Genomic DNA, 26,729 nt, shown 5'->3' with positions numbered 1-26,729 from the left:
TTAATTTGGTCATACGACTTCTGAAATACATACCGATAGTTAATGTTTTTGCTTTTAAATTAAGAATCAATACATTTGACTGGTGTGACCTTGAAGAAGTCAAGGTTATTCAATTGAACAAACTTTTTTGGTCTATTATATGAGCATGCCACTGTTCCAATAACCTGACCCTGGGCCTCTTGGTTATTGAGAAATCTTTTAAGATATTAACACACTTGATCTTTTTGACCTTGAAAATAAACCATGGCCATTCATTTGAACACCTTTGGTAGCCCTTTATCTCAGCATGAAGCTGACCATATATCACCGCTAAGGGCCTCCTGGTTATTGGAAAGAAATTGTGTTAAAGATTTTAGGAAACATCATACAAGTGTAGATATATTATCACTTAACAATTCTCATATTTGTATGTTAGTTTCTAATTATAATCTTGTTACAATTGCATATGTGATTAATAAAAATATATATAAGAAAAAAATTTTTTTAAATTATGTTACTTCTATGACCCTAAAAGTAGGTCAAGGTAATTGTTTTAAACATTTTTGGTGGCCCTTCATTCCAGCATGCTTCTGCGTGAATATATCACGACTCTGCCTCTTTGTTATTGAGATAGTGATCACAAAAGGTCATCTGAAACTTTGTCTCGGGTTACCTACAAGTTTGAGCTGAATCCCACTCGAGGAACTCGATTGCTGATCCACACTTTGAATATGAGAATTTCAAAATATGAAAAATTTATGGACAGTGCATGATGATGGACAAAGCACAATGGCTATAGGTTATCCAAGCTGACCCTTCAGGTAGGATGACATAACAAGAGGCCCAGAGGGCCTGCATCACTCACATTGATAGTTTAGGAATAGTGGTAAAATACTCTTAGTTATGTTTTCAGTGTTTTCCTACTTTTAAACTGCCTCTCCAAACAATACCCAAATATTGTAAATGTTGATAATCTAAGTTCTTTCTATCACACCTGCATCAACGAAACCGATTAAAATACTAAGACATTCATCACATCTTCTTATAATCTTCTGCTAGTAAGAGTTGGAAGATTTAGATTACGGATTTGAATCGGGATTTCCTGTTCACCTTTGTGAACCACCTTTCGTCCTACTCGACAAATGACCCTCCTCACTGCTCAAACAGAACAACTGTATTTTCCCTTTAAATAACTGTATGTGCTGTTGTGACTATTAAAGATCATATTTTTCTACAACATTAACACTGACTTCCCTCACCAAGTGTGTTCAACACACTTGGGCTTTGGCTAGCAAATTTGCTTGAACATTGGCTATTTGTCAATACATGTACACTACTATATATTTCAAAGACAGAAAGAAAAAAAACAACGAATGAGATCAATTTCACAATCATTTTATCTCTCTGATATAATATCTAGAAATTTTGAGTGATTTTTTCGAAGTACTGACAGCCTGTTGAAAATCATTCCAAGAATTTAAATTGTCCCAAAATATTTTAAACCCCTCAATTCTTTTTCTGTCTACGTAACAATGCTTTGGTCAGGGCCATCTGTGAACAGAAATAAAAATAGGCTTTATAAACACAGCTTAATTATGTGGTATCCCAATATAACAAATCAAGGTCTTTAAAGATTTCTGATATCAATTATTAATAATAATAATATTTTTATTGACAGTTGATTTAGTAGTTTTATCAGAGCTTTTCTCAAAACATAAAAAATTTATTGCCTATGGATTCATTCATTGTTTATAATGTCAAAAGATACAATTATAATTTCCACCAGGCAACGGTATTCAAGCAAAGATCAAACCTTCGTTATCAAAATGATAAAATTATCTCATGAGTAAAATATCATTAATATCTACATGTACATATATTAAAAGTCAAATATCTATTTTTTTTGAAAATTAAACAGATGCTGACCTGTTTGTCCCTGAAGGAACGCTTTCCCTTCTTTCTCCCCAGCTTGTGTTTGACCATCATGAAGTTTTTCCCTCTTGCCTTCTCTTTATTTGTAGTGCTGGCGTTAGGATTCATTTTCTGTGGACCGTGTGTAAACTTCTCTCTACCCTCTCTCCCAGCCTGGAAGTAGAGATATATGCATGGTAAAGGCTACCACTAAAGCAGACATTATGCAAATTCCAGTTTTAATTAATTAGGTCCACGTTTTTTTTAGGAATTAGCAGCTTAAAATCAAAAATCAAAACAAAACACACGTCTGTATTTCCTGATCCCAATGTCAAAACCATACACTTTGGTAGTAACCGCTCACAAAATAGAATATATCTTTCCCAGATCTGTGTCTGTAGAATATATGATGTGTGGAGTGACAATGAAATTCAACACATGGGGTAGGAGGACTAAGTTTTGGGAGCAAAACATTTTTGGATAAAAAATTCATTTAAGCACATCAACCCTCATTTTTTGGATGTACTATTGACAGGAGAAAGACGCGATTCCTCTATACACCATAATATTTTTGCAGAAGGTGGTTTCAAAATTCAATGGAGAAATTCAGCAGAGTGAAAATCAACAATATCAAAAAATCAACAATATCAAAAAAGATCAAACTAACCCTTATGACATCAGATGTCGATATTTTCTATCAACATGCACATAGTGTTGGATATCTTACCATCACAGTGGCCAGGCGGGATTCCTTGTCGTGGGCTCGCTTCTTGTGGACATTTTCAATCGTGGACAGCATCAGTCTGTCACTACAAAATGATAATTAAACTCGTGTCAATCTAAATCTTTCATTACAAACAACAAATTTCACCACTTAAATAATGAAATGTTTTCTTGCTGTAATCATACATATTTTAGTGGTGTCTTATTTTAGTGGGTGACCAAAGCAAGAACATGAAAAGAAATTATTTAGAGAGCTTAACTGATGAGCTACTAGAACTGCTGATTAGGCAAGGAGTAACTGGTAAAAATCGAACAAATAATGCTCCAGTCCAGGAGAGAAGAAATTAAGTTACTGTAAACGTGAAAATTTATGCAAGGAGGAAATTTACGCTAACTACACGGAGTCCTTTTGGTCGCAAAAATTTCCCCCACGCGTATTATTTTGATATCAATTTGAATAATCTCGAACTGCAAAAGAAGGTGGATCGATCGCGAAAATTATCCCAACGCGTATAGTTTACATGTCGAAATAGCGAGATTAACCCTCTTCGAAAATAACCACGGTTACAGTATTATTTTTGGAATTCTCACACTGATAGCATCGCCTCTGATTTTTGGGGCCTGACAGTGGAAAATATGACAGAAATCTATCTATATATCATGATTATATTTCTTATCTTACAGTTTCTGTGGATCATTTTCTACAGCAGAAACTTAGGTGAACAAAGTCATCATGGTGCTAACTCTTAACATTTGCACCTGTGCTAATGACAAATTCAGTATGGCTGAAGCAGCACTTTTACACTATCAGCAGTTATCATGCGAATAGTTTAGTATCTAGCGTTTTGTCGTGCTGCTGTTCATTCTTAGTCTAAATGGAAAACAGGAATTGTTCAGCAGTCAGGTGATCCTATTTTTTTTTTTCCATTTCTTAAGCAACAACAAATTCTAAAACCATAATTTAGCTTTACAACTTATCAGGTACATTACTACTGTAACAGAGCTCATGATCAATTAAATCTTAATCACTGCCTCCGCTAGGGATCGAACCCAGGACCTCTGGCTTACTATACTAGTCTTTCACTCAACCGATGGAGCTAAAGAGATCTCTCTAACCGAGCGGTATATTGTGGCTAGTATTTACAAAGGTTACATACTCCTCCTCCAGGAAAGAACTCGTCCTCGAGTTTCCAGGGGTAAAAGCGATGCTTTTGGAGCAAGGCTGAGTACTTTTCCTGTGTCCTTGCATGGGCGCCAATGTAACAGAGCCCATGAATAATTAAATTGAAATCACTACCCCCGCTAGGGATCGGACCTGGGACCTCTGGCTTACTAGTCTTACGTTCAACCGATCGAGTTAAAAAGATCTCTCTAGCCGAGAGGTATATTGTGGCTAGGTATTTACCAGGGTTACACTACTGACAGTTATATTTTAACCACACACAAGCATACCTGTTTTCGTCGAGGTCCACTTCCACATGCTTTCTCTTGCCTTTTCCTTTACTGGAACTCTCGGTAGTTTTACGGGCCTGGTGATGCTGAATTTGACGGAAATCTTCCTGTGTGAGGATGCGATTTGTGGAGACATCTTCTGCTTTTTGTCGTTTCTCCTCCAGAGAGAGTCCAGCCACTGGATCTTCTGTCTAAAACATAACTTCATAATTAATATATAATAGAATTGAATTACACTACATAGAATTAAAACAAATACATATTTCAGCAATTAAAAATTAGATAAAACATAAATTAAGACACATATTCCAGAAATTACATAAGGAATACATGTTGGTGATGATGCACAATGTCAACAAAACCAACCTGCTCTTCATCAGAGGAATGATGGACATCTATCCAATCATCTTCATCATCATCCTCATCTTCACTACAAGACTCCCATTCTACAAAATAAGTTATTTCAAATTATCATCAATACAACAGTCATATGCAACATTCTTCTAACAAGAGATCCCAGAGGGATCTTGGCGCCCACCATTGAATGATCTTCATAGGTTCCATGTCAGATTGATCTTTTCTCTACTTTTCCCTTCCTCTAAGTCTTACTAATCTGTGTAAATTCAGAAACAGCCCTCTATAGCTAGTACTTTTCAAACAAGGGGTACCTATATATGAAATTTAAGATTTAGCGATAATGGCTGTGTCAACCATGTTGTTTTTGGATTGGTCCCAAAATGCAAAACTAGGCACTGAGGGGAACCTACATATGAAATTTGAGAACGACCCCTTCAGTCCTTTCTGAGAAATAGCGATAACAAACTTCAATTGTCAAAATCCAAGATGGCTGCCTGTCTGCCATGTTGTTTTCCGATTGGTCTCAAAATGCAATATGCATAACTAGGCACCAAGAGGAACCTACATATGAAATATGAGAAAGATCCCTTCAGTACTTTCTGAGAAATAGCGATAACAAACTTCAATTGTCAAAATCCAAGATGGCTGCCTGTCGGCCATGCTGTTTTCCGATTAGTCTCAAAATGCAATATGCATAACTAGGCACCAAGAGGAACCTACATATGAAATTTGAGAAAGATCCCTTCAATGCTTTCTGAGAAATAGCGATAACAAACTTCATTTGTCAAAATCCAAGATGGCTGCCTGTCGGCCATATTGTTTTCAGATTGGTCTCAAAATGCAATATGCATAACTAGGCACCAAGAGGAACCTCCATATGAAATTTGAGAACGACCCCTTCAGTTCTTTCTGAGAAATAGTGATAACAAACTTCAATTGTCAAAATCCAAGATGGCTGCCTGTCGGCCATGTTGTTTTCCGATTGGTCTCAAAATGCAATATGCATAACTAGGCACCAAGAGGAACCTACATATGAAATTTGAGAAAGATCCCTTCAGTACTTTCTGAGAAATAGCGATAACAAACTTCAATTGTCAAAATCCAAGATGGCTGCCTGTCGGCCATGCTGTTTTCCGATTAGTCTCAAAATGCAATATGCATAACTAGGCACCAAGAGGAACCTACATATGAAATTGGAGAAAGATCCCTTCAGTTCTTTCTGAGAAATAGTGATAACAAACTTCAATGGTCAAAATCCAAGATGGCTGCCTGTCGGCCATGTTGTTTTCCGATTAGTCTCAAAATGCAATATGCATAACTAGGCACCAAGAGGAACCTACATATGAAATTTGAGAAAGATCCCTTCAGTACTTTCTGAGGATTAGCGATAACAAGAATTGTTTACGGAGGGACGGACGGACGGACGACGGACCACGGACGCAGGGTGATTTGAATAGCCCACCATCTGATGATGGTGGGCTAATAACAAGAGATCCCAGAGGGATCTTGGCGCCCACCATTGAATGATCTTCGTAAGTTCCATGTCAGATTGATCTTTTCTCTACTTTTCCCTTCATTTTACTAATCTGTGCAAATTGAGACATCCCACCAGTACTTTTCAAACAAGGGAATCCTAGCTATATAAGAAATTTGAGATTTAACGATAATGGCTGTTTGTTTGCCAGGTTGTTTTCAGGACAGACTGGTCCAAAAATGCAATACAAGGGACCAAGGGGAACCTACTTATGAAATTTGAGAAAGATCCATTCAGTACTTTGAGAAATAGAGATAACAAACTTCAATTGTCAAAATCCAAGATGGCGGTCTGTCGGCCATATTGTTTTCCAATTGATCTCAAAATGCAATAAGCATAAAGAGGCACCAAGGGGAACCTCCATATGAAATTTGAGAAAGATCTCTTCAGTGCTTTCTCAGAAATAGCGATAACAAACTTCAATTGTCAAAATCCAAGATGGCTGCCTGTCGGCCATGTTATTTTCAGATTGGTCTCAAAATGCAATATGCATAACTAGGCACCAAGAGGAACCTACATATGAAATTTGAGAAAGATCCCTTCAGAACTTTCTGAGAAATAGCGATAACAAACTTCAATTGTCAAAATCCAAGATGGCTGACTGTCGGCCATGTTATTTTCAGATTGGTCTCAAAATGCAATATGCATAACTAGGCACCAAGGGAAACTTACATATGAAATTTGAGAAAGATCCCTTCAGTACTTTCTCAGAAATAGTGATAACAAACTTCAATTGTCAAAATCCAAGATGGCTGCCTGTCGGCCATGTTGTTTTCAGATTGGTCTCAAAACGCAATATGCATAACTAGGCACCAAGGGAAACTTACATATGAAATTTCAGAAAGATCCATTCAGTACTTTCTCTGAAATAGTGATAACAAACTTCAATTGTCAAAATCCAAGACGGCTGCCTGTCGGCCATGTTGTTATCCGATTGGTCTCAAAACGCAATATGCATAACTAGGCACCAAGGGGAACCTTCATATGAAATTTGAGAAAGATCCCTTCAGTACATTCTCAGAAATAGCGATAAACTTCAATCGTCAAAATCCAAGATGGCTGCCTGTCGGCCATGTTGTTATCCGATTGGTTTCAAAACGCAATATGCATAACTAGGCACCAAGGGGAACCTTCATATGAAATTTGAGAAAGATCCCTTCTGTACATTCTCAGAAATAGCGATAACAAACTTCAATTGTCAAAATCCAAGATGGCTGCCTGTCGGCCATGTTGTTTTCCGATTGGTCTCAAAACGCAATATGCATAACAAGGCACCAAGGGGAACCTACATATGAAATTTGAGAAAGATCCCTTCAGTACTTTCTCAGAAATAGCGATAACAAACTTCAATGGTCAAAATCCAAGATGGCTGCCTGTCGGCCATGTTGTTTTCCGATTGGTCTCAAAACGCAATATGCATAACTAAGCACCAAGGGGAACCTACATATGAAATTTGAGAAAGATCCCTTCAGTACTTTCTGAGAAATAGCGATAACAAGAATTGTTTACGGACGGAGGGACGGACGGACGGACGGACGGAGGGACGGAGGGACGGAGGGACGGAGGGACGGACCGACGACGGACCACGGACGCAGGGCGATTTGAACAGCCCACCATCTGATGATGGTGGGCTAAAAAGGCATTATGAAGAATTCAGGCGATAAAGTGAAGGAATATATTTTGTGATAATGAACAAGAGATCCCAGAGGGATCTTGGCGCCCACCATTGAATGTTCTTCATAGGTTCCATGTCAGATTGATCTTTTCTCTACTTTTCTCTTCTTCTAAGTCTTACTAATCTGTGTAAACTCAGAAGAAACCTCTAGTACTTTTCAAACAAGGGAAACCTATATATAAAATTTAAGATTTAGGCACCAAGGGGAACCTATATATATGGAATTTGAGAAAGATTCCTTCAGTGCTTTCTGAGAAATAGTGATAACAAACTTCAATTGTCAAAATCAAAGATGGCTGCTCGTCGGCCATGTTGTTTTCCGATTGGTCTCAAAATGCAATATGCATAACTAGGCACCTGGGGGAACCTACATATGAAATTTCAGGAAGATCCCTTCATTGGTTTCTTAGTAATAGTGATAACCAGTTTCAATTTTCGAAATCCAAGATGGCTGCCTGTCGGCCATGTTCTTTTCTGATTGGTCTCAAAATGCAATATGCATAACTAGGCACCAAGGGGAACCTACATATGAAATTGGAGAAAGATCCAATCAAAACTTTCTCAGAAATAGCGATAACAAACTTCTATGGTCAAAATCCAAGATGGCTGCCTGTCGGCCATGTTGTTTTCCGATCAGTCCCAAAATGCGATATGCATTACTAGGCACCAAGGGGAACCTACATATGAAATTTGAGAAAGATCCCTTCAGTACTTTCTCAGAAATGGCAATAACAAACTTTAATGGTCAAAATCCAAGATGGCTGCCCGTTGGCCATGTTGTTTTCCGATTGGTCTCAAAATGCTATATGCATAACTAAGCACTAAGGGGAACCTACATAACAAATATGAACAAGAGATCCCAGAGGGATCTTGGCGCCCACCATTGAATGATCTTTATAGGTTCCATGTCAGATTGATCTTTTCCCTACTTTTCCCTTCCTCTAAGTCTTACTTATCTGTGTAAATTCAGAAACAGCCCTCTAGTACTATTCAAACAAGGGGAACCTATATATAGAATTTAAGATTTAGCTATAATGGCTGTCTGTCGGCCATGTTGTTTTCGTATTGGTCCCAGTATGCAAAACTAGGCACTGAGGGGAACCTACATATGACATTTGAAAAAGATCCCTTCAGTACTTTCACAGAAATAGCGATAACAAACTCCAATTGAAAAAATTCCAAGATGGCTGCCTGTCAGCCATGTTGTTTTCCGATTAGTCTCAAAATGCAATATGCATAACTAGGCACTGAGGGGAACTTGCATATGTAATTTCAGAAAGATCCCTTCATTACTTTCTGAGAAATACTGATAACAAATTTTAATTGTCAAAATCCAAGATGGCTGCCTGTCAGCAATTTTGTTTTCCGATTGGTCTCAAAATGCAATATGCATAAGAAGGCACCAAGGGGAACCTCCATATGAAATTTGAGAAAGATCCCTTCAGTTCTTTCACAGAAAAAGCGATAACAAATTTCAATTGTCAAAATCCAAGATGGCTGCCTGTCGGCCATGTTGTTTTCCGATTGGTCTCAAAATGCAATATGCATAACTAGGCACTGAGGGGAACCTGCATATGAAATATCAGAAAGATCCCTTCATTACTTTCACAGAAATAGCGATAACAAACTTTAATTGTCAGAATCCAAGATGGCTGCCTGTCGGCCATGTTGTTTTCTAATTAGTCTCAAAATGCAATATGCATAACCAGGAACAAAGAGGAACCTGCATATGAAATTTGAGAAAGATCCCTTCAGTACTTTCACAGAAATAGCGATAACAAACTTCAATTGTCAAAATCCAAGATGGCTGCCTGTCGGCCATTTTGTTTTCCGATTGGTCCCAAAATGCAATATGCATAACTAGGCACCAAAGGGAACCTATATATGAAATTTGAGAAAGATCCCTTCAGTACTTCCTCAGAAATAGCGATAACAAACTCAAATTGTCAAAATCCAAGATGGCTGCCTGTCGGCCATGTTGTTTTCCGATTGGTCCCAAAATGCAATATGCATAACTAGGCACCAAAGGGAACCTACATATGAAATTTGAGAAAGATCCCTTTAGGACTTCCTCAGAAATAGCGATAACAAACTCCAATTGTCAAAATCCAAGATGGCTGCCTGTCGGCCATGTTGTTTTCTGATCGGTCCCAAAATGCAATATGCATAACTAAGCACCAAGGGGAACCTACATATGAAATTTGAGAAAGATCTCTTCAATACTTTCTCAGAAATAGAGATAACAAACTTCAATTGTCAAAATCCAAGATGGCTGCCTGTCGGCCATGTTGTTTTCCGATCAGTCCCAAAATGCAATATGCACAACTAGACACCAAGGGGAACCTACATATGAAATTTGAGAAAGATCCCATCAGTACTTTCTGAGAAATAGCGATAACAAGAATTGTTTACGGACGGACGGACGGAGGGAGGGACGGACGGACGACGGACCACGGACGCAGGGCGATTTGAATAGCCCACCATCTGATGATGGTGGGCTAAAAAGATCCCTTTAGTACTTTCACAGAAATAGCGATAACAAACTTCAATTGTCAAAATCCAAGATGGCTGCCTGTCGGCCATGTTGTCTTCAGATCGGTCTCAAAATGCAATATGCATAACTAGGCACTAAGGGGAACCTACATATGAAATTTGAGAAAGATCCCTTCTGTGCTTTTTGAGAAATAGCGATAACAATCTTCAATTGTCAAAATCCAAGATGGCTGCCTGTCGGCCATGTTGTTTTCCGATTGGTCTCAAAATGCAATATGCATAACTAGGCACCAAGGGGAACCTACATATGAAATTTGAGAAAGATCCCTTCTGTACTTTCTTAGAAATAGCGATAACAAACTTCAATGGTCAAAATCCAAGATGGCTGCCCGTCGGCCATATTGTTTTCCGATCGGTCCCAAAATGCAATATGCATAACTAGGCACCAAGGGAAACCTACATATAAAATTTGAGAAAGTTCCCTTCAGTACTTTCTCAGAAATAGCGATAACAAACTTCAATGGTCAAAATCCAAGATGGCTGCCCGTCGGCCATGTTGTTTTCCGATCGGTCCCAAAATGCAATATACATAACTAGGTACCAAGGGAAACCCACATATCAAATTTGAGAAAGATCCCTTCAGTACGTTCTTAGAAATAGCGATAACAAACTTCAATTGTCAAAATCCAAGATGGCTGCCTGTCGGCCATGTTGTTTTCCGATCGGTCCCAAAATGCAATATGCATAACTAGGCACCAAGGGAAACCAACATATGAAATTTGAGAAAGATCCCTTCAGCTCTTTCTCAGAAATAGCGATAACAAACTTCAATGGTCAAAATCCAAGATGGCTGCCTGTCGGCCATGTTGTTTTCCGATCGGTCCCAAAATACAATATGCATAACTAGGCACCAAGGGGAACCTACATATGAAACTTGAGAAAGATCCCTTCCGTACTTTCTGAGGATTAGCGATAACAAGAATTGTTTACGGACGGACGGACGGACGACGGACCACGGACGCAGGGCGATTTGAATAGCCCACCATCTGATGATGGTGGGCTAAAAAGAAGATGTGTTTGTTTCTTGGGTTTATTGCCCAATGAACAGCCAGAATAATTTGTTTTTAGCATTTTCTTGTAGTAGATGGTGGTTACTTCACTGAAAACAAGCAGGAGGCCTGCTGCATGATATCCAGAGCAATTAGGGTAAAATGCCTTGAGTATGGGCAGAGCCCCAACACTTCAGGATGGTCTGTGATCTCAGCTTTCATAAGTTACACAAACTTCCTGAGTAAAGATTGAACGCTCACCTCAGATCTAAAAATGAGGTTACAGTTACCTTTAGAGATCTCTGCTTTCTCAGTCTCTCCCTCGCCAAGCTCTACCTCGCCTGACAGAATTTCTGCTCCAGGTACTGCCTGCCGTGTTTTGCGATCACCATAATGCAGCGTCTGAAGTTCCTCTGTGGACTCTGTTGGCTTTCCCTGTTAAAACACATAATAGTAATAATTCAAAGTGTGTCTGAAATGCAAAATTTTCATCACCGCATATATCAATAATTCAGTTTTTAATACTGTAATATGCAAAAAAGAAGAAGAAAAAAATACCTTTGAAATGCAATTGAAAAAGTAAAATTTTAGACATTTTGAGTTAGTAGCTTACTCAAATGTTTTATACTGGTAGCAAACATACCATGTACACTGACTTGGTAAACAGCAGCAAAAATACAAGCCGGAATCAATTGCCTCTGTCTGTATTTGAATAAGCTAGCTAGAGTTACCTACCCTGTCACGCTTGTGCAGCAGTTCAGGATTGACTCTCCGGTAAAGAGCAATCAGAGCCCGAGCTGCCATCATCACAGCTGCAGAATTAACAAAAATAATAAATCAAACTAAATTAAAGTGGAAACATTCATAATATTTTCCATGAAAATTCCAAACTTTTCATACATTCTGAAAAAGACAAGATCAAATTGCAATGTATGAAAAATGGAGGTCAAAATAGTCATTTAACATATTGTGAAGCAAGATAATATTTCTATCTACTGAGAGGAAGACAACATTTAAGGATATTTGGATCTATATGTACACACATCTGTTGTGGGAACAAGTCACATTTATTTAGGTAGCATACAGCCTTAATATGATTTTTTTCTTTTTCATGGCAGATTCTTACCCTTATCTTTATGTGTTTTGTACTGCACAAAATCCCGTAGGAGATCTTCGGAGAGAGCTAGCGGACATCGAGCACTTATCTCCCTTACAGCATTCAAACTGAAAATCAAAACCCGATGTTAGGTTTTCAACAAGTTAATTAAAATAATGTTATCTTCAAGACTAACTTGAGTGACTCAAATAATATCACTTACAGTGTTGTATTCCATTCAAGTGCAAGAATGGAAAACTTTTTATACATTTTATATAGGTCAAAAGTCAAACATAGGTTAGAGTAACCTACTTTTGATTCATGACACCCCACATCACCTAAAGCCCTAAGTTTGAAGTTCCAGTGTATTGTATGAGATGAACTTACCCGACTGCCATCACCTCGCCTGAGTTTCTGTCTGTGATAAAGTTATTGGCTATCACCTTAATCGCACTCTCCAACACCTGAAGTGAGAGATTCTTTAAGTCAACTTTCTCGTACAGAAAATTAACTGACATAGTAACTAAATTACTGATACAAGTATTATTTACTTAGAATGAATATTCATACCCTGCCTACTCTGCTCTCCGGCAGGGTATCTGGCGACGACCATCTACTGAAATTGTCTGTTTATCGTCCAGAGCTACGTTATCGCAGCTATTATTTACTATGATCAAATTGAAAAGGACTACATATATTTCTCTTCTCTGAATCAAATCTTAAGATTATTTTTCTATACAGTAAAACCGGTCTATTACAAACATGTCCGATATGAAAATTTGCTTGTAACAAAAAAAATCTAACTTGATATTTGTGAGACATGAGCTTATATATAGTGTGTATCATAAACTACAATACATGTATCATGAAACTTTTGTTCTATTCTGACCAGGTATTTTGTCAAATCCAACAAAATCATAAAATGGCTGTTCCAGTCAGAGAGTTAATGGTTTGGGAGAGGTAGGATGCTCCACTTTGGTAACCATCAATCAAACTATATACATACATCTGATGACTATATCAATACAGGTGCCTCGAAGCCCCCTCAAATCAAATGTAGAATACCGGCCCTTATTACAACTCCATTGTTATGTCACCAAAACTACACTCAAGCATCTAGGTCTAATCCAATTGCCAAGATATATTTTCGTCCCAATTTCAATATCCAACAAGAATATTGGGTATTGCTAAAGCAAATATCCCTTATCAGCCCTCACTAAAAATAGTAACAGTGAACTGACCTTGACCCAAAAACTCAAAACTTGTTTGAGATATTGTGGTCCTTTATCAGTGTGAAGATTTATCAGAATCCCTCAAGGAATGAAGCCACCAGACTGCTGACAATCTTTGGCATTACGTACATACATACATACAAGACGGATGGAGAGGAAACCTTAAGGAAGGGGACTAACAATAAAACGTCACCCATCACTCAGACTGCCTTCACAATAGATGAAAATACATCTTGACAATCTGGCAGCTGATTGTACATCGTACATTATCATCCCGTCACCCAATGGTGATCAGTAGCCAAGACTCAGTCATTTGCATTCTTTGCTTGGCAAATGAAAACAGACAAAGGCTGATATCTTTCAAAATGCAGCCCAAATCTCAGATTAGACAATTCAATTACGTACATTAATATGTTGTGTCCCACAGGTTGCCATATTAGACATGTTTCTCTGAATCTTGCAAATATCAATTATCTTTAACAAGACAATTTGTATAAAAATATGCCTAATAAATATTCAAACTTACATCCGGAGGAACCAAGTCGTGACTAGCCTGCGCCACATACAACAGTAACCGAGTCACCTCTGAAAACCAAACCAGAATGTATAAATAATCTGATCCCTTAGTGTTAAACAGAACTTAAACACATGCACATGTATATTAACAGCTGCAAGAATTCAATTATGCCAATCACATGAATACGTCATTTCAACCTAATTTTCATTACTTACCTCTTTGATGGGGTTGGAGGAATCTTTGTACAAAAGGATAAAAGTTGAGAAGGAAAAGCTGAAGTTGAAAAGAACATATATGAACATTTGAAATCCCATAAAAGAAACACAGTACAGACAATGGTATTACTGAGATGCTCTGTTTTTGAGGTAAGAATGACTTTATCACAAGCAAAACATTCCAGAGGAATTGTGGCCCCCAACATTGATGATCGTAAATGGCTTGATGTAAATGTTTTTGTTTTTCTTCACTTGAAAACAACAATTCATTATGCTGGATTTTTTAAATCCTTTTCAGAATATTTTCCAATCTAGAATGTTATCTAATCTAAAATGTTATCTAATCTAAAATGTTATCTAATCTAGAAGTTTATCTAATCTAGAATATTCCATTTAAAATGTTATCATAATATCAAATCTAGAATATCATTCAATCTAATAAAGAATGTTATTCAATCTAAAATGTCATCCAATCTATTGAATAGAATAACAGAAGTTAAAATCACATTTTTTGCACACTAAAAGCATTTACAACTACATGAACAAAGTATGTAGTCTTTAAACCTTACCAAGACCAGAGTGGTCCAGAATCAATAATATTTTATATACATTCATAAAGTCTGATAAGAAAAATAGGAAAAATGCATATTGACTGACAAGACAGTTGTTGTTAATTAGAGTGAAGGTCTTTTCCCTACCAAAAACCTGAAATATAGCTGTCAAATGTGGGAAAGATAGGTAGGTAGGTTTAAACTAACTCACCCCATGGATACCGATGAGTCGTGAGATAAAATCTATCATCATCAGTTTCACTTCAAATCTCTCGTTTGTTGCTTCTAACTGTTTTAATAACTTCTCACTAAAATCTAAAATTCAGAAATGACAGTACAATGTGATATTTCAATGCAAAATTATTTTGATATACATTTTTTTATACAAGTGATATATCTTTCACCTACATGTATATCAAATAGCTATGAAAATTATCTAGAGCAATTCTTCACTGATTCAATGGCATCAAATTTGTTACAGACAACAAATTCCTTTCATTTACTGAAAAGCAGAGAATCTTCAAAGAAGTTAATGTGAGCCATGCAGACCCATTACTGGGCAACTTGTCAGCTTGAGTATCATTTCTATTTCATTTTCTTTTTTTACCTTGTGGATCATGTAGAAGATGAAGAGCAGAAAAATTAAAAGATTCACTTTTATGCTTCTTCTTAAATTTCTGAAAACAGAAATAAAAATAAAATATGATAAGGATAAGAAAATAATTACTTTGCATAAAAACACATGTAGGGATTCCAACTTTCCGTATGCCAGATGCAGTCAATGGGAACATGTTAATTTCTGTCTCAACTTGTTCAGATATTCAATGGCAAACGATATGGTAATGATCAAGAATGATAAGTGCAAGATCGAAATAGAACAAATCTTAAAGTGACTATACATGTAACTGTAGATTCTATACTCATCAAAAATCAATATCCTTTCATAAATAGTGAAATGGCATATCAGAGCCTATATCATACAAAATATTCTATAAATATATGTTTAGGAGTTATACAACACTTTTTATCTCTAATATCTCTAAAAATGCTACATCCGAAAGTCTAATGGAGTCCCATGGACTCGAGTGACAAATCTGCAGTTTTCTGCTTAGAAACAGAAACATATGCATTCTTGTAGTACCTTCTGAATTAGTATTTTGCACTGATTTCAAAACAAAACAAAGTACAAAATACGGTTGGAGACAATTTTATTTTCTTGTATTTGAAAAAAAGTAAGGGAAAGTCTTACTCTTAGTTGCACTCTGTGAAAATATCTTTTAAAAATCTTTTGCCTGATGAAAATTCCCAACTGAGATTTTTACATTTATAGTCACTATCAAATTCAACCCATAGATGTGTCTATATATGTATTGACACATCCATGGGTGAATTTAAGCTTAGTGTAGCTAAAATTGATATTTTTTTATTACATTTATTTTTATTTATTATTATGAACTGAGGCCAAATTTATTGTAAATGACAGAAACTTCACTCAGAGAGCAAAAAACATTTAATTATTTCATAAGCTGCTTCGAAAATACATCTGTATGCGTTCCACACAGCATACAACTGCAAATTGAAACGTTCTTTACCTTCATGGCTTGAAGTGCCCTTTCTAATTTTTTCTGTCGTTTTTTCGTCTTTTTTGCCACTCTGTTCCCAAGTATAAGCTCCTTTGATGTCTTTCTTGATTTCTCTTTTTTCTGAAAACATTAAAAAGAACATTTCCCTGACAATTCAAGAGATGACAAGTACCAGGTAAGTCAAATGACAACCGATATATACTGGAAGAGTATTTCAAAGTGCTTTTAAATTGCAGTTGTTCCAGCCAGAACTAATCCAAGGGTATCAATTTTGCACAACACTGCATTTAAATTGTATATAAGCATTCTGTAGTAAAAATGTGAACAATTTGACACATTTGTTTGAATTATCTTTATTTGATAATTCATGGTATAAATGTTCACTAGGAATTGGTTTTTGTGCTAGTTAATGACTCCAAATACAGAGAAATTAAATCTCCAACCAATATTACCAAATATACAGTAGGTTAAATCTAGACATTCCTCTTTCACTTTTTACTGACCTTATCAACTTCATCTTCACTGTCACTCTCTGCAGCTTTCTCTCCCTCCTCATGGCCAAGGAAAAATTTCATTGCAGTGACCAATATCTACAAAAAAAAATGTAGAAAGTGTTCGGAATGTTTAAATTAACATTATATTGCTAAAGTTGTACACCTTGGACACTTTACACAGGAACATTTATATCGTATTATGTGTCCCTGCTTTACAGAAGCAGGTTATAGCTACACTGAATTAAAAACATTGGTAACTTTGGAGAAATAAGCTAAAGCTACAGAATTAAATACCTTGGTAATTTTACAGAAACAGGTTTTAGCTACTGCACTGAATTGAATTATAAATCTGGGTAACTTTAAGGAAACAGATTATAGCTTCTGAACTACAAAGCTTGGTAACTTTTAAAGAAACACACTATAGAAAATGAATTACAAACTTTAGAGAAACAGATTATAGAATCTGAACTACAAACCGGCAACGGGCAATAACTACTGAATTACAAACCTTGGTAGTTTTAGAGAAACAGGCAGTAATTACAGAATTACAAACCTTGGTTACTTTAGAGAAACAGGCTATAGCTACAGAATTACAAACCTTGGTAACTTTAGAGAAACAGGCTGTAGCTATAACGTTGACCGTCTTGGTATCATTCCATATATTTCTTCTGTATAACTCTATCATGACACTCTAAATTAAAAAAGAAAATGATTTATCAAATCACTATTTCAATAAATGACATTATGGCACAGGGATTCATGTGCACATATTCAAATTTACATTTTCCAGACATGTTAATACTACTGACTCCAGCGGTAGTCTACCGCTTTATAGACTGATCTTCCACCTGACGATTTACTGTTAAAATCTTCCACTTTATTGATATTTCTACCACAATAAGATAATTCCTTTCAATTTTGCAGCTTGGCTTGGGGAAAGCCATATTTGTTGACACCGAACTAGTTCTCAACGGAAACCTTTCGATGAAGCTGTTCGGAAATACTCCCCATATGAAGTACTTAACATAATATAAGAGCATATGTATTGGCTGGGGTAAAATTAAGAGCGGAAATATATCATAGTGGGTCTTAATTATATATATAATAATAAGGGCAGTTTTCTTTTATCCAAGTCAGAATGAAGATGGACACAATATGCTATCAGGGCATAATAGCAAGATAATTCCTAAGACAGTCTAACTTACCAGTGACATTTTGGCAGCTATCACATTGTTGTCCTTCAGCATTGTGTACATGAAGTTCTGCAATGTCTTTGTTAGAAATAAAATTAAAAGAAACAAGATAAATCACAGCATATTTAGACAGGGCAGTAAAATCATTCATATCAGCTTTGTACGTACAAATCTACAAATCTAAGTCTTTTCTTGATTAAAATGTTTCCTCTACTCAGCAGGTCAAAAATAATTTTCATTTAATGAAAATATGCTATATACATGTATTCTAAAACGAAAACAAATAAATCTCACATTTTGTGATTATTACAATAAATTTTGAGAGTTGTGTCCCTTGGACAATACAGGCATACCCAGCACAAAGATATCCTTCGGTCAACCTTGTGAAAACCCTATCTTTTTTTAAAACGATAAAGTTGTTATAAAATCCACACCTATTCCAACTGAATTATTATTACAGAGACATTCAAATTCAACACACAGCTAGTATTGCTATTGGTGTGAATTTGTTATGTCATTGAAATTGTACCTTGTAACATATTGCACAAGTTGCATTCAAACATTACGTGATAATGTTAATACTAATATACATTTATCCCCTAAATAAGCCCAAAAGACCAAAAAATTAAATTTTGACTTGAAGTACGGAACAGAATTACTGCTCAACAAAATAGTGTTAAATTGTGAACCTTTTTACAGAACTATAAATTAAAATACAGGGATGGGCTTATTTTTTGATAAATATGGTACTCAGCAAAACACCCTGGTATAGAACAAATTAAAATTTGGTAGTGTCAATATTTAAAATGAAGACATCTACTCTTGAAAATATTAGATTATAAAGAAATATATTGGGTACTCACTGTGTTCAGCTTGGCGTTTTTGTGCTTAAAGTTGACGTTTTTTATGTCGCTGACGATGTAAGAGTAGAGAGTCTTTCTTAGTAGTTTATCCTGGCATCGGAACAATTCAAAGAACAACTCAAGGACACCAGTCGCTGGGATTAGACTTTTGTTTCTCAGCAGGATCAGTGCCTTACAAAAAGTCTGCGCAAAGATAAAACAGATTCAAATTTATTCATGATAAGAGCATTTTGGGGGGAAATATTAATATTTGGCCCCATTCCCAACTGAAATAATGTCAATTTAAGCCAAATTCTTGAAATCTGCAGTTTACTCCTTAAACTTTCCTTCTTAATTCTATAAACATTTACCACTAATCTGGAACACATGAGGAACCCTGAAACATCCGCTGGAAACAACCAATTTTAAAAGTGATTATTATATTATTTAATAATTATTATGCACAAATATTTTAGTATAATCCTTTCAACAATCACAGGAATGTTTAAAGAAACAAAAGAAAGGTTTTGCCATAATTATATATTTGATACATATTGTACCAGAACAAGCTATTGTCAAATTCTGTGTTAGTAAGAATTACAATTTTGCTTTTAATTCAATCATTTGTATGGAAGTTTCACATCTTATTTCGATTGAATATACATTTTAATAATGCTCAAATCAGCAATTTTGAGGATTCAGATATTTCAGTCCTAATTAAATTGGAGTTTTTTCTGTGCAACTTGCTTGGTATATAAACATGAACCTCTTAGAATTTGGCTCATAAAAACTTTGGAGATGGGATTTACAACTCACCTAAACAACCCTGCAAAACATTACTATTACTTATTTCCCTAAAATGTTTCATGCACATATATACATGTAAACACATATACTGGTTCAATAAATGCTGAATCGCTGATGTTTCTTACAAATATATTCTTGGTACGTAACTTATACACATGTATGGTATATTGAATGTAAAGTTTTAAGATGCTACACCTCCAGCAAATTAATCAAGACTGCGATAGCTCAGTTAATTATTAACCTCTGGTGAAGGTCCGATATATGCGTGGTTCGATACTCCCTACCTATGACAGCATGACAAGCTGAGAAACGGACCGGTCTGGTCTGTGCTGTCACATTTGTGTCCTTGATCATGATGCTTTACCCTATAACTGCTCTGGATGGTATGAGAGGGCCTTTGTATGTAACTTTTAGTTTAATTTTAAAATTCTTAAAATGATTGTAAACAACGTTTTCAGGAAGCAATTATTATTTTCTGTTTGTTGTTGTTAAATTTAGATATACTTCTATACCATGGGTGCTAGGTTATGCATTTTTGCATTTAAAAGAAGTGTACAATTAAAGCTCTCAGTGATGTAAGATCTTTAACTAAAAATAGAACAGACCATTCTCATTGTCTTGTCCAGAACAGTGGCATGTCTTCTAAGTAAATCCTGTAAATGTTGTGGAAAATCTGACACCTCCTCTGGATAACATTGTGAAACCTGAAAAAAAAAACCAAAAAGTTATAAATTGAATTTATCTGCAAATAACCTACCCACTAGGGAAGGGGCCGGGGCTTATTTCAGGGTAAGTACTATATATGTAAATGCATATTCATTATCTGAACACAAAAAGAGAAAATAAACATGTGCATACAGTAATCAGGAAACTGGTTTTCAATGATGATGTTCTTTAAAATCTTTCAAAATCCACAATTCAGCAAAGAAATTAATCAATGGGGTCAATATACCTTCCTTAATATATTTTAACATTTGTTTTGGTCCATTTGATTTTCCTAATTATATATTTCCATTCTGAAATAGTCTCACTTGAGTTCCTATTCATGTCATAATACTATGAATTATTGGAACATGATCATGACAATAAAAGATTTATTGATTCTCTCATACAACATACAATGTACATTAGCATGAAAGGTGTGTTCTCACCTGTGCAATGAAAAGCACCAGCTCATCCAAAGTCTTTGTGTAGGTTGAAGGTTGAAGATGAAAAATTTGTAAATTTGACTCGTAATGTCTGTACTGTTGCATAAACTGTAAAAGAGAAACACATATATGTAAGACATTAACACATAACAGTTTCATATATAAATCTGTGCCTGCTGCTTATATATTGGGGAAATATCTAGTTATATATTCAATTTTAATTGGCTAGAATATAGATAACTTCCACTCAGCATAATATTATATATATTCAAGGCAAAGCAACACAACCTAGTCCTTACAAGCGACAGTACACATCGATCAGTCATTATGTATTCATTGTATATATGATTCCATTTGATTGGCATTTCTCAGAAAGTTGATCATTAGATCACAGACTATCCTGTGCTGTTGTGGTTCATTGGTTATATCCCTGGACAAGACATTTACCCCCAACTAAACTGGATGGTATGAACCATGCCTCTTGTATATTGTTTAGTGAGATATCCACCAGCATCTAAGTCCAACAAGGAGATCCAATCTCAAAGTACAAAACAAACTAACAACCTTACAGGGATTTTTCTCGCTGGTTTGAAATTGTTTTTTTTTGTCTAACTTCGAGGGGAAAATGGTGAATCTGGACAGATTTTTTCAGGAGTAAAATTCAAATTTTGGGAATTTGACTTCAATATGAAATAATTTCAATTGGGAATATAATGGGGCCCCAAAAAATCTTAGAAAAAGCCATGAGGCCAGTGTGATACATTGTACGCTTCTTTGGATCCACAGCTACGTATATACATACATGAAGCAAAAAAGAGACATTCTATTGTGTTTAATAAGTTATTGATTTAAATATCAAATCTATAAGTGCATAAATATGTACCTGCAATTATATGTACTTTTGTAATTATATTGTCATTTTCTTGCTTTCCTTTTGTTACACCATTTCTTTATGACCTTTTTTGTAAAGACATCAGCCTAAAGCCTGATTAAAATGTTAGCATGACCCAGCATTACAGAAATATTCTGAATATTATGTACTAGAAGCTGTGTAGTGGTTGGAATGGAATACACTTTTATGTACGTCAAAGACCTAAATTAAATCTGACGTTGCTGTATAGCATTTCAATTGTGTTAATTTATTCCAATATTCCCATTTGTATACCTTCCCCTATCCGGGCCCTATGGATCAAAGGGTGATTAGCTTAATCACTTGATTAGTGAAAATCTCATTTTTACTTCAAAACCTTTTAGTGTGTGTATTCCCCCTGTCCTTAAAATGGATAGGTAAGAAGAGACTGACAATGGTTATAGTTTCATGAAATTTTGTCAAGTTAGTTTAACCATAGTATATAAGTCTCTGGTTTCACCAGAAACTATTTTATCAGGATTGTTGTTAAACTGTGATTATAGTATATAATCACCTTTAATTTTGAACAATTAACGATCATAAGTACTTGTATCTGGTAACTGACACCAGAGTTAAAATTATCCTCGATATGTACTATATACAGATAAGTATATATCTAGGATAGTTTTAACTTTGGTGTTAATTACCAGATACAAGTGCCTGTGACCCTGTTGTAATGTAAAAGACTAGATCATGTAGTCTACACTACAGTAAAACAGTTGGCAGCTGCAATTGCTACACCAAAATATCTGCTAGCATATTTCCTATCTACAGAACAAGTATATTATGTATACAAACCTCATCTTTGTACGATCCAGGATCACGCTTGATAAGATTTTGTAGCTGCGGCAAATTACTTGGTAACTTATTTCGATTTTTATCTGACATTTTGTTTTGCACGTGTTGATTCTATACCGGAAGTTTTGAAATGTCATAGAAAGTGGAGCTAGGAGAAAAATATATTTATTTTCGTATTATGGTTTTCAAACTTTTTCTTTTGCCTATGAAACAATTAGGCCCACATGAATGTCTTAGTATTAATGAAACAATATAAATCGAGTTGTGCCGTATTGTTTTTCTTCAAAAAAGAAAGATCGAAAGTTTTTTTAATCATTAAAACCAGAGACCTATATAGAGTATATAGGTCTCTGTTAAAACGTTTTGCACCATTCATAACTTTTCAAGCTTCTTGGTGACATTGATAAGTGGCCTTTCGGGGATTTCTTGAAATGGCGATGAGATTTCCAACACTGCTGCCTGGTGCAGTAGATCCATTGTGGTTTACTGTTGACAGACCATGCGACGATGAAAACGAACTATCCGAACTAGAGGAAGAACACAATCTCTGGGTAAACTTGTACTGTTTATTCCTATTCGATCGGTTCTCTTTGTATTAACATTCATCTATTATTAGACAGATGGATGTCCATCTCTTTCGAGACGGACTCAGAATCGTCAAAAACTTACCAGATTTGATCGTAGAAGCAACAATACATGTATTATACACATACAAATATATGGCCTACAATTGTAGCTAGCATCCCACAATATTGGAGTTGTGGCCCTTTATTCACTGATTGGAATACACGGGCACCTTTCTGTAAACCTAATGCATCGTCTTATTAAACACGATAATTATGGTTTGTTTTTTAATCGGCACATAAATCTTGAGATGATCATGACAGTTTTAAAAAAGATTTAGATTAAAAAATTGTTTCCTGTATTTTTCATTTAATTTTCATACATCTGTAGTTATCAGTTCACTCAACCCAAGCAAATTAAGACTTCCAGTGGGCATGCATGGCCTAATCTCTTGTTCTGACTAGTGTGATGATCATCCACTGCACATTGGTGGTTTGGTGTCCAGCTTTGTATCCTTCATCCACACCCAGCATGAAAATCTTTCTGCTGCCTTGGCCATCCTCTGTACTGCTGAACTTTTTGTCCTGCTAAACACTCCTACTGCAGATAGCATTCTCCACACAAACTGTGCAGAAAGACTTTGCATCCAACCTCAATTGGGTAGCTCCATGTCTGCCATCCTCTCTCCCTGCACTCCATCAGCAATTATATAATTAATGCTTCATACTTAGCTCTCTTCCTTTTAGTGGGCTGTACTGCACCTATCCTCTCGTGGGACTGTCATCTATATGACAATGAACCATATCCGGTCTTAGGTTGGTTAGTATGGTGTCCGGAAAAATCAGTCTCTGGTAAAGGTCTACAGCCAGCTTTCAGTCGCCTGTCCTACTAAGGATTCAGGAAGTTTTTTCTAATCTGGATGTTTCACCTTCCTTCACAAACCTGATCTGTGTTTGTCTGGACCTTATTTGGCTGGGCTTGCTCTTCCGTTATCTTTCCATTATGTCTGTCTCAGCTTCCTTAAGACTTGGTTGTGACGTCATTTATATATACAGTATATATATATATATATCGGTGCCGTAACCAAGTCTTATATTCTTTATAGTGGAGAGAATAGAGAAAAACATAGCATGACGATTTATGATTCTAAAAACTGAGACAAATAAATTAAACATGCTCCTTCAGATAAATGACATGTACAGAGACATTATTTCACACTTGATAAAAGTCCCATTGACCCACACCCTCCTCCTTTTACACTAAACTCCTATGGAAATATGTACCATGGACCTTATCTAATAAACATTGTTTTGTGTTTCCTATTCAGCTTGAGAGTATAGCAAAGAAAGACAGCAACATCATACCGATTGGGAAAACTGCAGTTGAGGTAAATTCTTGAGTATTTCCACAATGGATGGAATATTCGAGCATGACTATACTAAAGTAAAATTTATAAATTGATGCTGTTTGAAATTGCTATAAAAACCTATCTGTGTATTTTGCACAAAAAAAAACAAAAAAATGACCAAAAACGTTAACAATGTGTATGAGGTCCCAAAATCTATGTATGAAAATGAAACAGTCAGACAGATTATTACAAAACATTGCTTGAAATATTATTCTAATAAATTCTTCATGATTTGCTCATTTTGTGTTTGTAACAGGTTCAGGTTCATGCAGTAGTCTTACTTTATTTGCAGATCATGATCAATGATTATGGAAATAAAATGTAATGAATTCTTTTGTTCTTTAGAATCTAGAGGATGAAGAAGAGGATGAAGAAGACGACGAAGGTGACGATGATGACGAAAGCGACACTAACGATGATGACCTAGATATAGATATGCTTGATGAAAGAGATTCAGGGGACGATGCAGGTTTGAAACTTTTCACAGACCATGATTTCAATGTGACACGGCGGTATATCATTATGGTGCTAGAGATCGCAAAGATTGAACAAATATTATATGTTCAGACTGCCAGGTATAACACTCGCCGGCTGTAATCTACATACTTAACCCCAGTAGCAAAGTTTTAATGATGTACTGAAGACAGTATGTTTATCTTTTAAATTCTGTAATTCTTATGGGTACCATCAGGGCATCCAGTAGACCCTTGAGAGTATGTTTTTGACTCTCCAAAATCAGATCTTGACTCTTGAGTTTGAAGGAGCATGTCTATTTGAGATAATGTTTTGACCCTTCACATTTCTGAGAAAAGATGATTTGACTTCTGAAATTGCTAAAAGTCAAGGGTCAACTGGAAGCCCTGACCATCTCTACCTGACTATAAAGACTACCTGTCTATGTAGGACAAGAAATCAAATTTCAACATCACTGGTCCATGGCACAAGTTCATGATTAAAAGCACTGGTCCAAAGTTGACATGATGGTCCAATATTCTGGGTAGTTGGGCGACACAGTGGTAACTCGATGGCCTTTTACTAGATTGCCGGGGTTTGATTCCCTGATCGGATGTGGAAAGATATAGCGGTTTTCTGCCAGACAACTTAGGTTTTCTCAGGGTACTCTGGTTTCCTCCAACAGTAAGGTCCCTGGTGCAATTCCATCAGGGCCCACAAGAGTGATTAACAAATATAAGTTGATTAACTGGTTAACTTGTTTCGAAATTGTTGTAAAATATTATATTTGAATATAATAGTCAAAGGAAAGATTTAAGATGTATCTGTATCTCTCATTTTAATGAAAGCCCCTGTTCCTGTCTCTATACCGTCATATAATACATATCATATAAAATGTAGGTTTATTCATCTGTTGTTTTATATTGCAGGATAATGGGATCTACTGTTCCAAAGAAAATGGTATTACTAGTATAATGGAGTTCTACTACTGTACTTCCAGGATGAGCAGTTACGATGAACATATACAGATACAAACTTTGGTAACACAATTGTCAAATAGTGAACTGGAATTCTTGTACAGTGTGGTGATGACATGTTACATCTACTGAACTCATCCATATTTATTAAATGGTCACTGGTTATTCAACATGAAGACAATGTTCTCATTAGAAATTGTTCCCAGAAAACAGTAAAAGCTGTTGTATCTTGATCCTTGAACAGGATATTTAGTGGAGAGCACGAGAGACTCTGAACGAGCTACTATCTAGTTGTAACGAAAAAAGGTCACTTTCACAAGTTACTTTTTAACTATACAATTCACTGACAGGGTATGATCTGCATCTAAAGGTTACAGAGAGTAATTATGTATGTATGTGTATGTAACAATGTATGTATGATGAAGTTAATTATGTACATTTGGAATGCATGTATAATTATGTATGTATGTGCAATTACGTATGTACATGTATGTTGAATTATGTAAGTGTCTTAACATTTGTGCAAAATGTAAATTCATGTGCAGAACATATAATTATGTATGTCATAACATGTACCAGGTAAATATGTATGTTTGTGCATTTATAAATGTATTTCTTTGTAATTAATGTATGTGTAATTATGTGTGTGTAATCATTTACAGCACATTTTATATGTAAATGTGTGTATACATGTGTAACTACCTGGTATATATTGTAAGATTTGCACAATGAAAAATAAATATATATAAATCAAAAACAAGCCAAAGA

At 35.7% G+C, this 26,729-nt stretch overlaps 2 protein-coding genes across 2 annotated transcripts; one reads left to right on the top strand and one right to left on the bottom strand.

Moving 5' to 3' along the window:
• Positions 1 to 1,358: 1,358 nt before the first annotated feature.
• LOC117329775 (protein SDA1 homolog) lies at positions 1,359 to 22,740 on the bottom strand. Its single transcript, XM_033887905.1, has 21 exons — positions 22,560 to 22,740; positions 20,855 to 20,959; positions 20,309 to 20,407; positions 18,918 to 19,100; positions 18,067 to 18,132; positions 17,460 to 17,552; positions 16,871 to 16,957; positions 16,377 to 16,487; positions 15,392 to 15,461; positions 14,996 to 15,099; positions 14,234 to 14,291; positions 14,028 to 14,086; positions 12,657 to 12,733; positions 12,300 to 12,397; positions 11,909 to 11,985; positions 11,464 to 11,608; positions 4,432 to 4,511; positions 4,066 to 4,256; positions 2,618 to 2,699; positions 1,906 to 2,064; positions 1,359 to 1,530 (listed from the first exon to the last, which is right to left on the bottom strand). Exons 1-21 carry the CDS (start codon positions 22,647 to 22,649, stop codon positions 1,486 to 1,488), a joined length of 2,079 nt encoding a protein of 692 aa, XP_033743796.1. The 5' UTR covers positions 22,650 to 22,740; the 3' UTR covers positions 1,359 to 1,485.
• Positions 22,741 to 22,941: 201 nt separating this feature from the next.
• Positions 22,942 to 26,721, top strand: LOC117329780 (anaphase-promoting complex subunit 15-like). Its single transcript, XM_033887912.1, has 4 exons — positions 22,942 to 23,110; positions 24,451 to 24,510; positions 24,877 to 25,000; positions 25,914 to 26,721. The coding sequence occupies exons 1-4, from the start codon at positions 22,991 to 22,993 to the stop codon at positions 25,916 to 25,918; spliced, it is 309 nt and encodes a 102-aa protein (XP_033743803.1). The 5' UTR covers positions 22,942 to 22,990; the 3' UTR covers positions 25,919 to 26,721.
• Positions 26,722 to 26,729: the final 8 nt, after the last annotated feature.

This window comes from Pecten maximus, chromosome 6, assembly GCF_902652985.1.
Source record: "Pecten maximus chromosome 6, xPecMax1.1, whole genome shotgun sequence".
NCBI lineage: Eukaryota > Metazoa > Mollusca > Bivalvia > Pectinida > Pectinidae > Pecten > Pecten maximus.
This window is presented reverse-complemented; position numbering and strand designations above follow the sequence as displayed.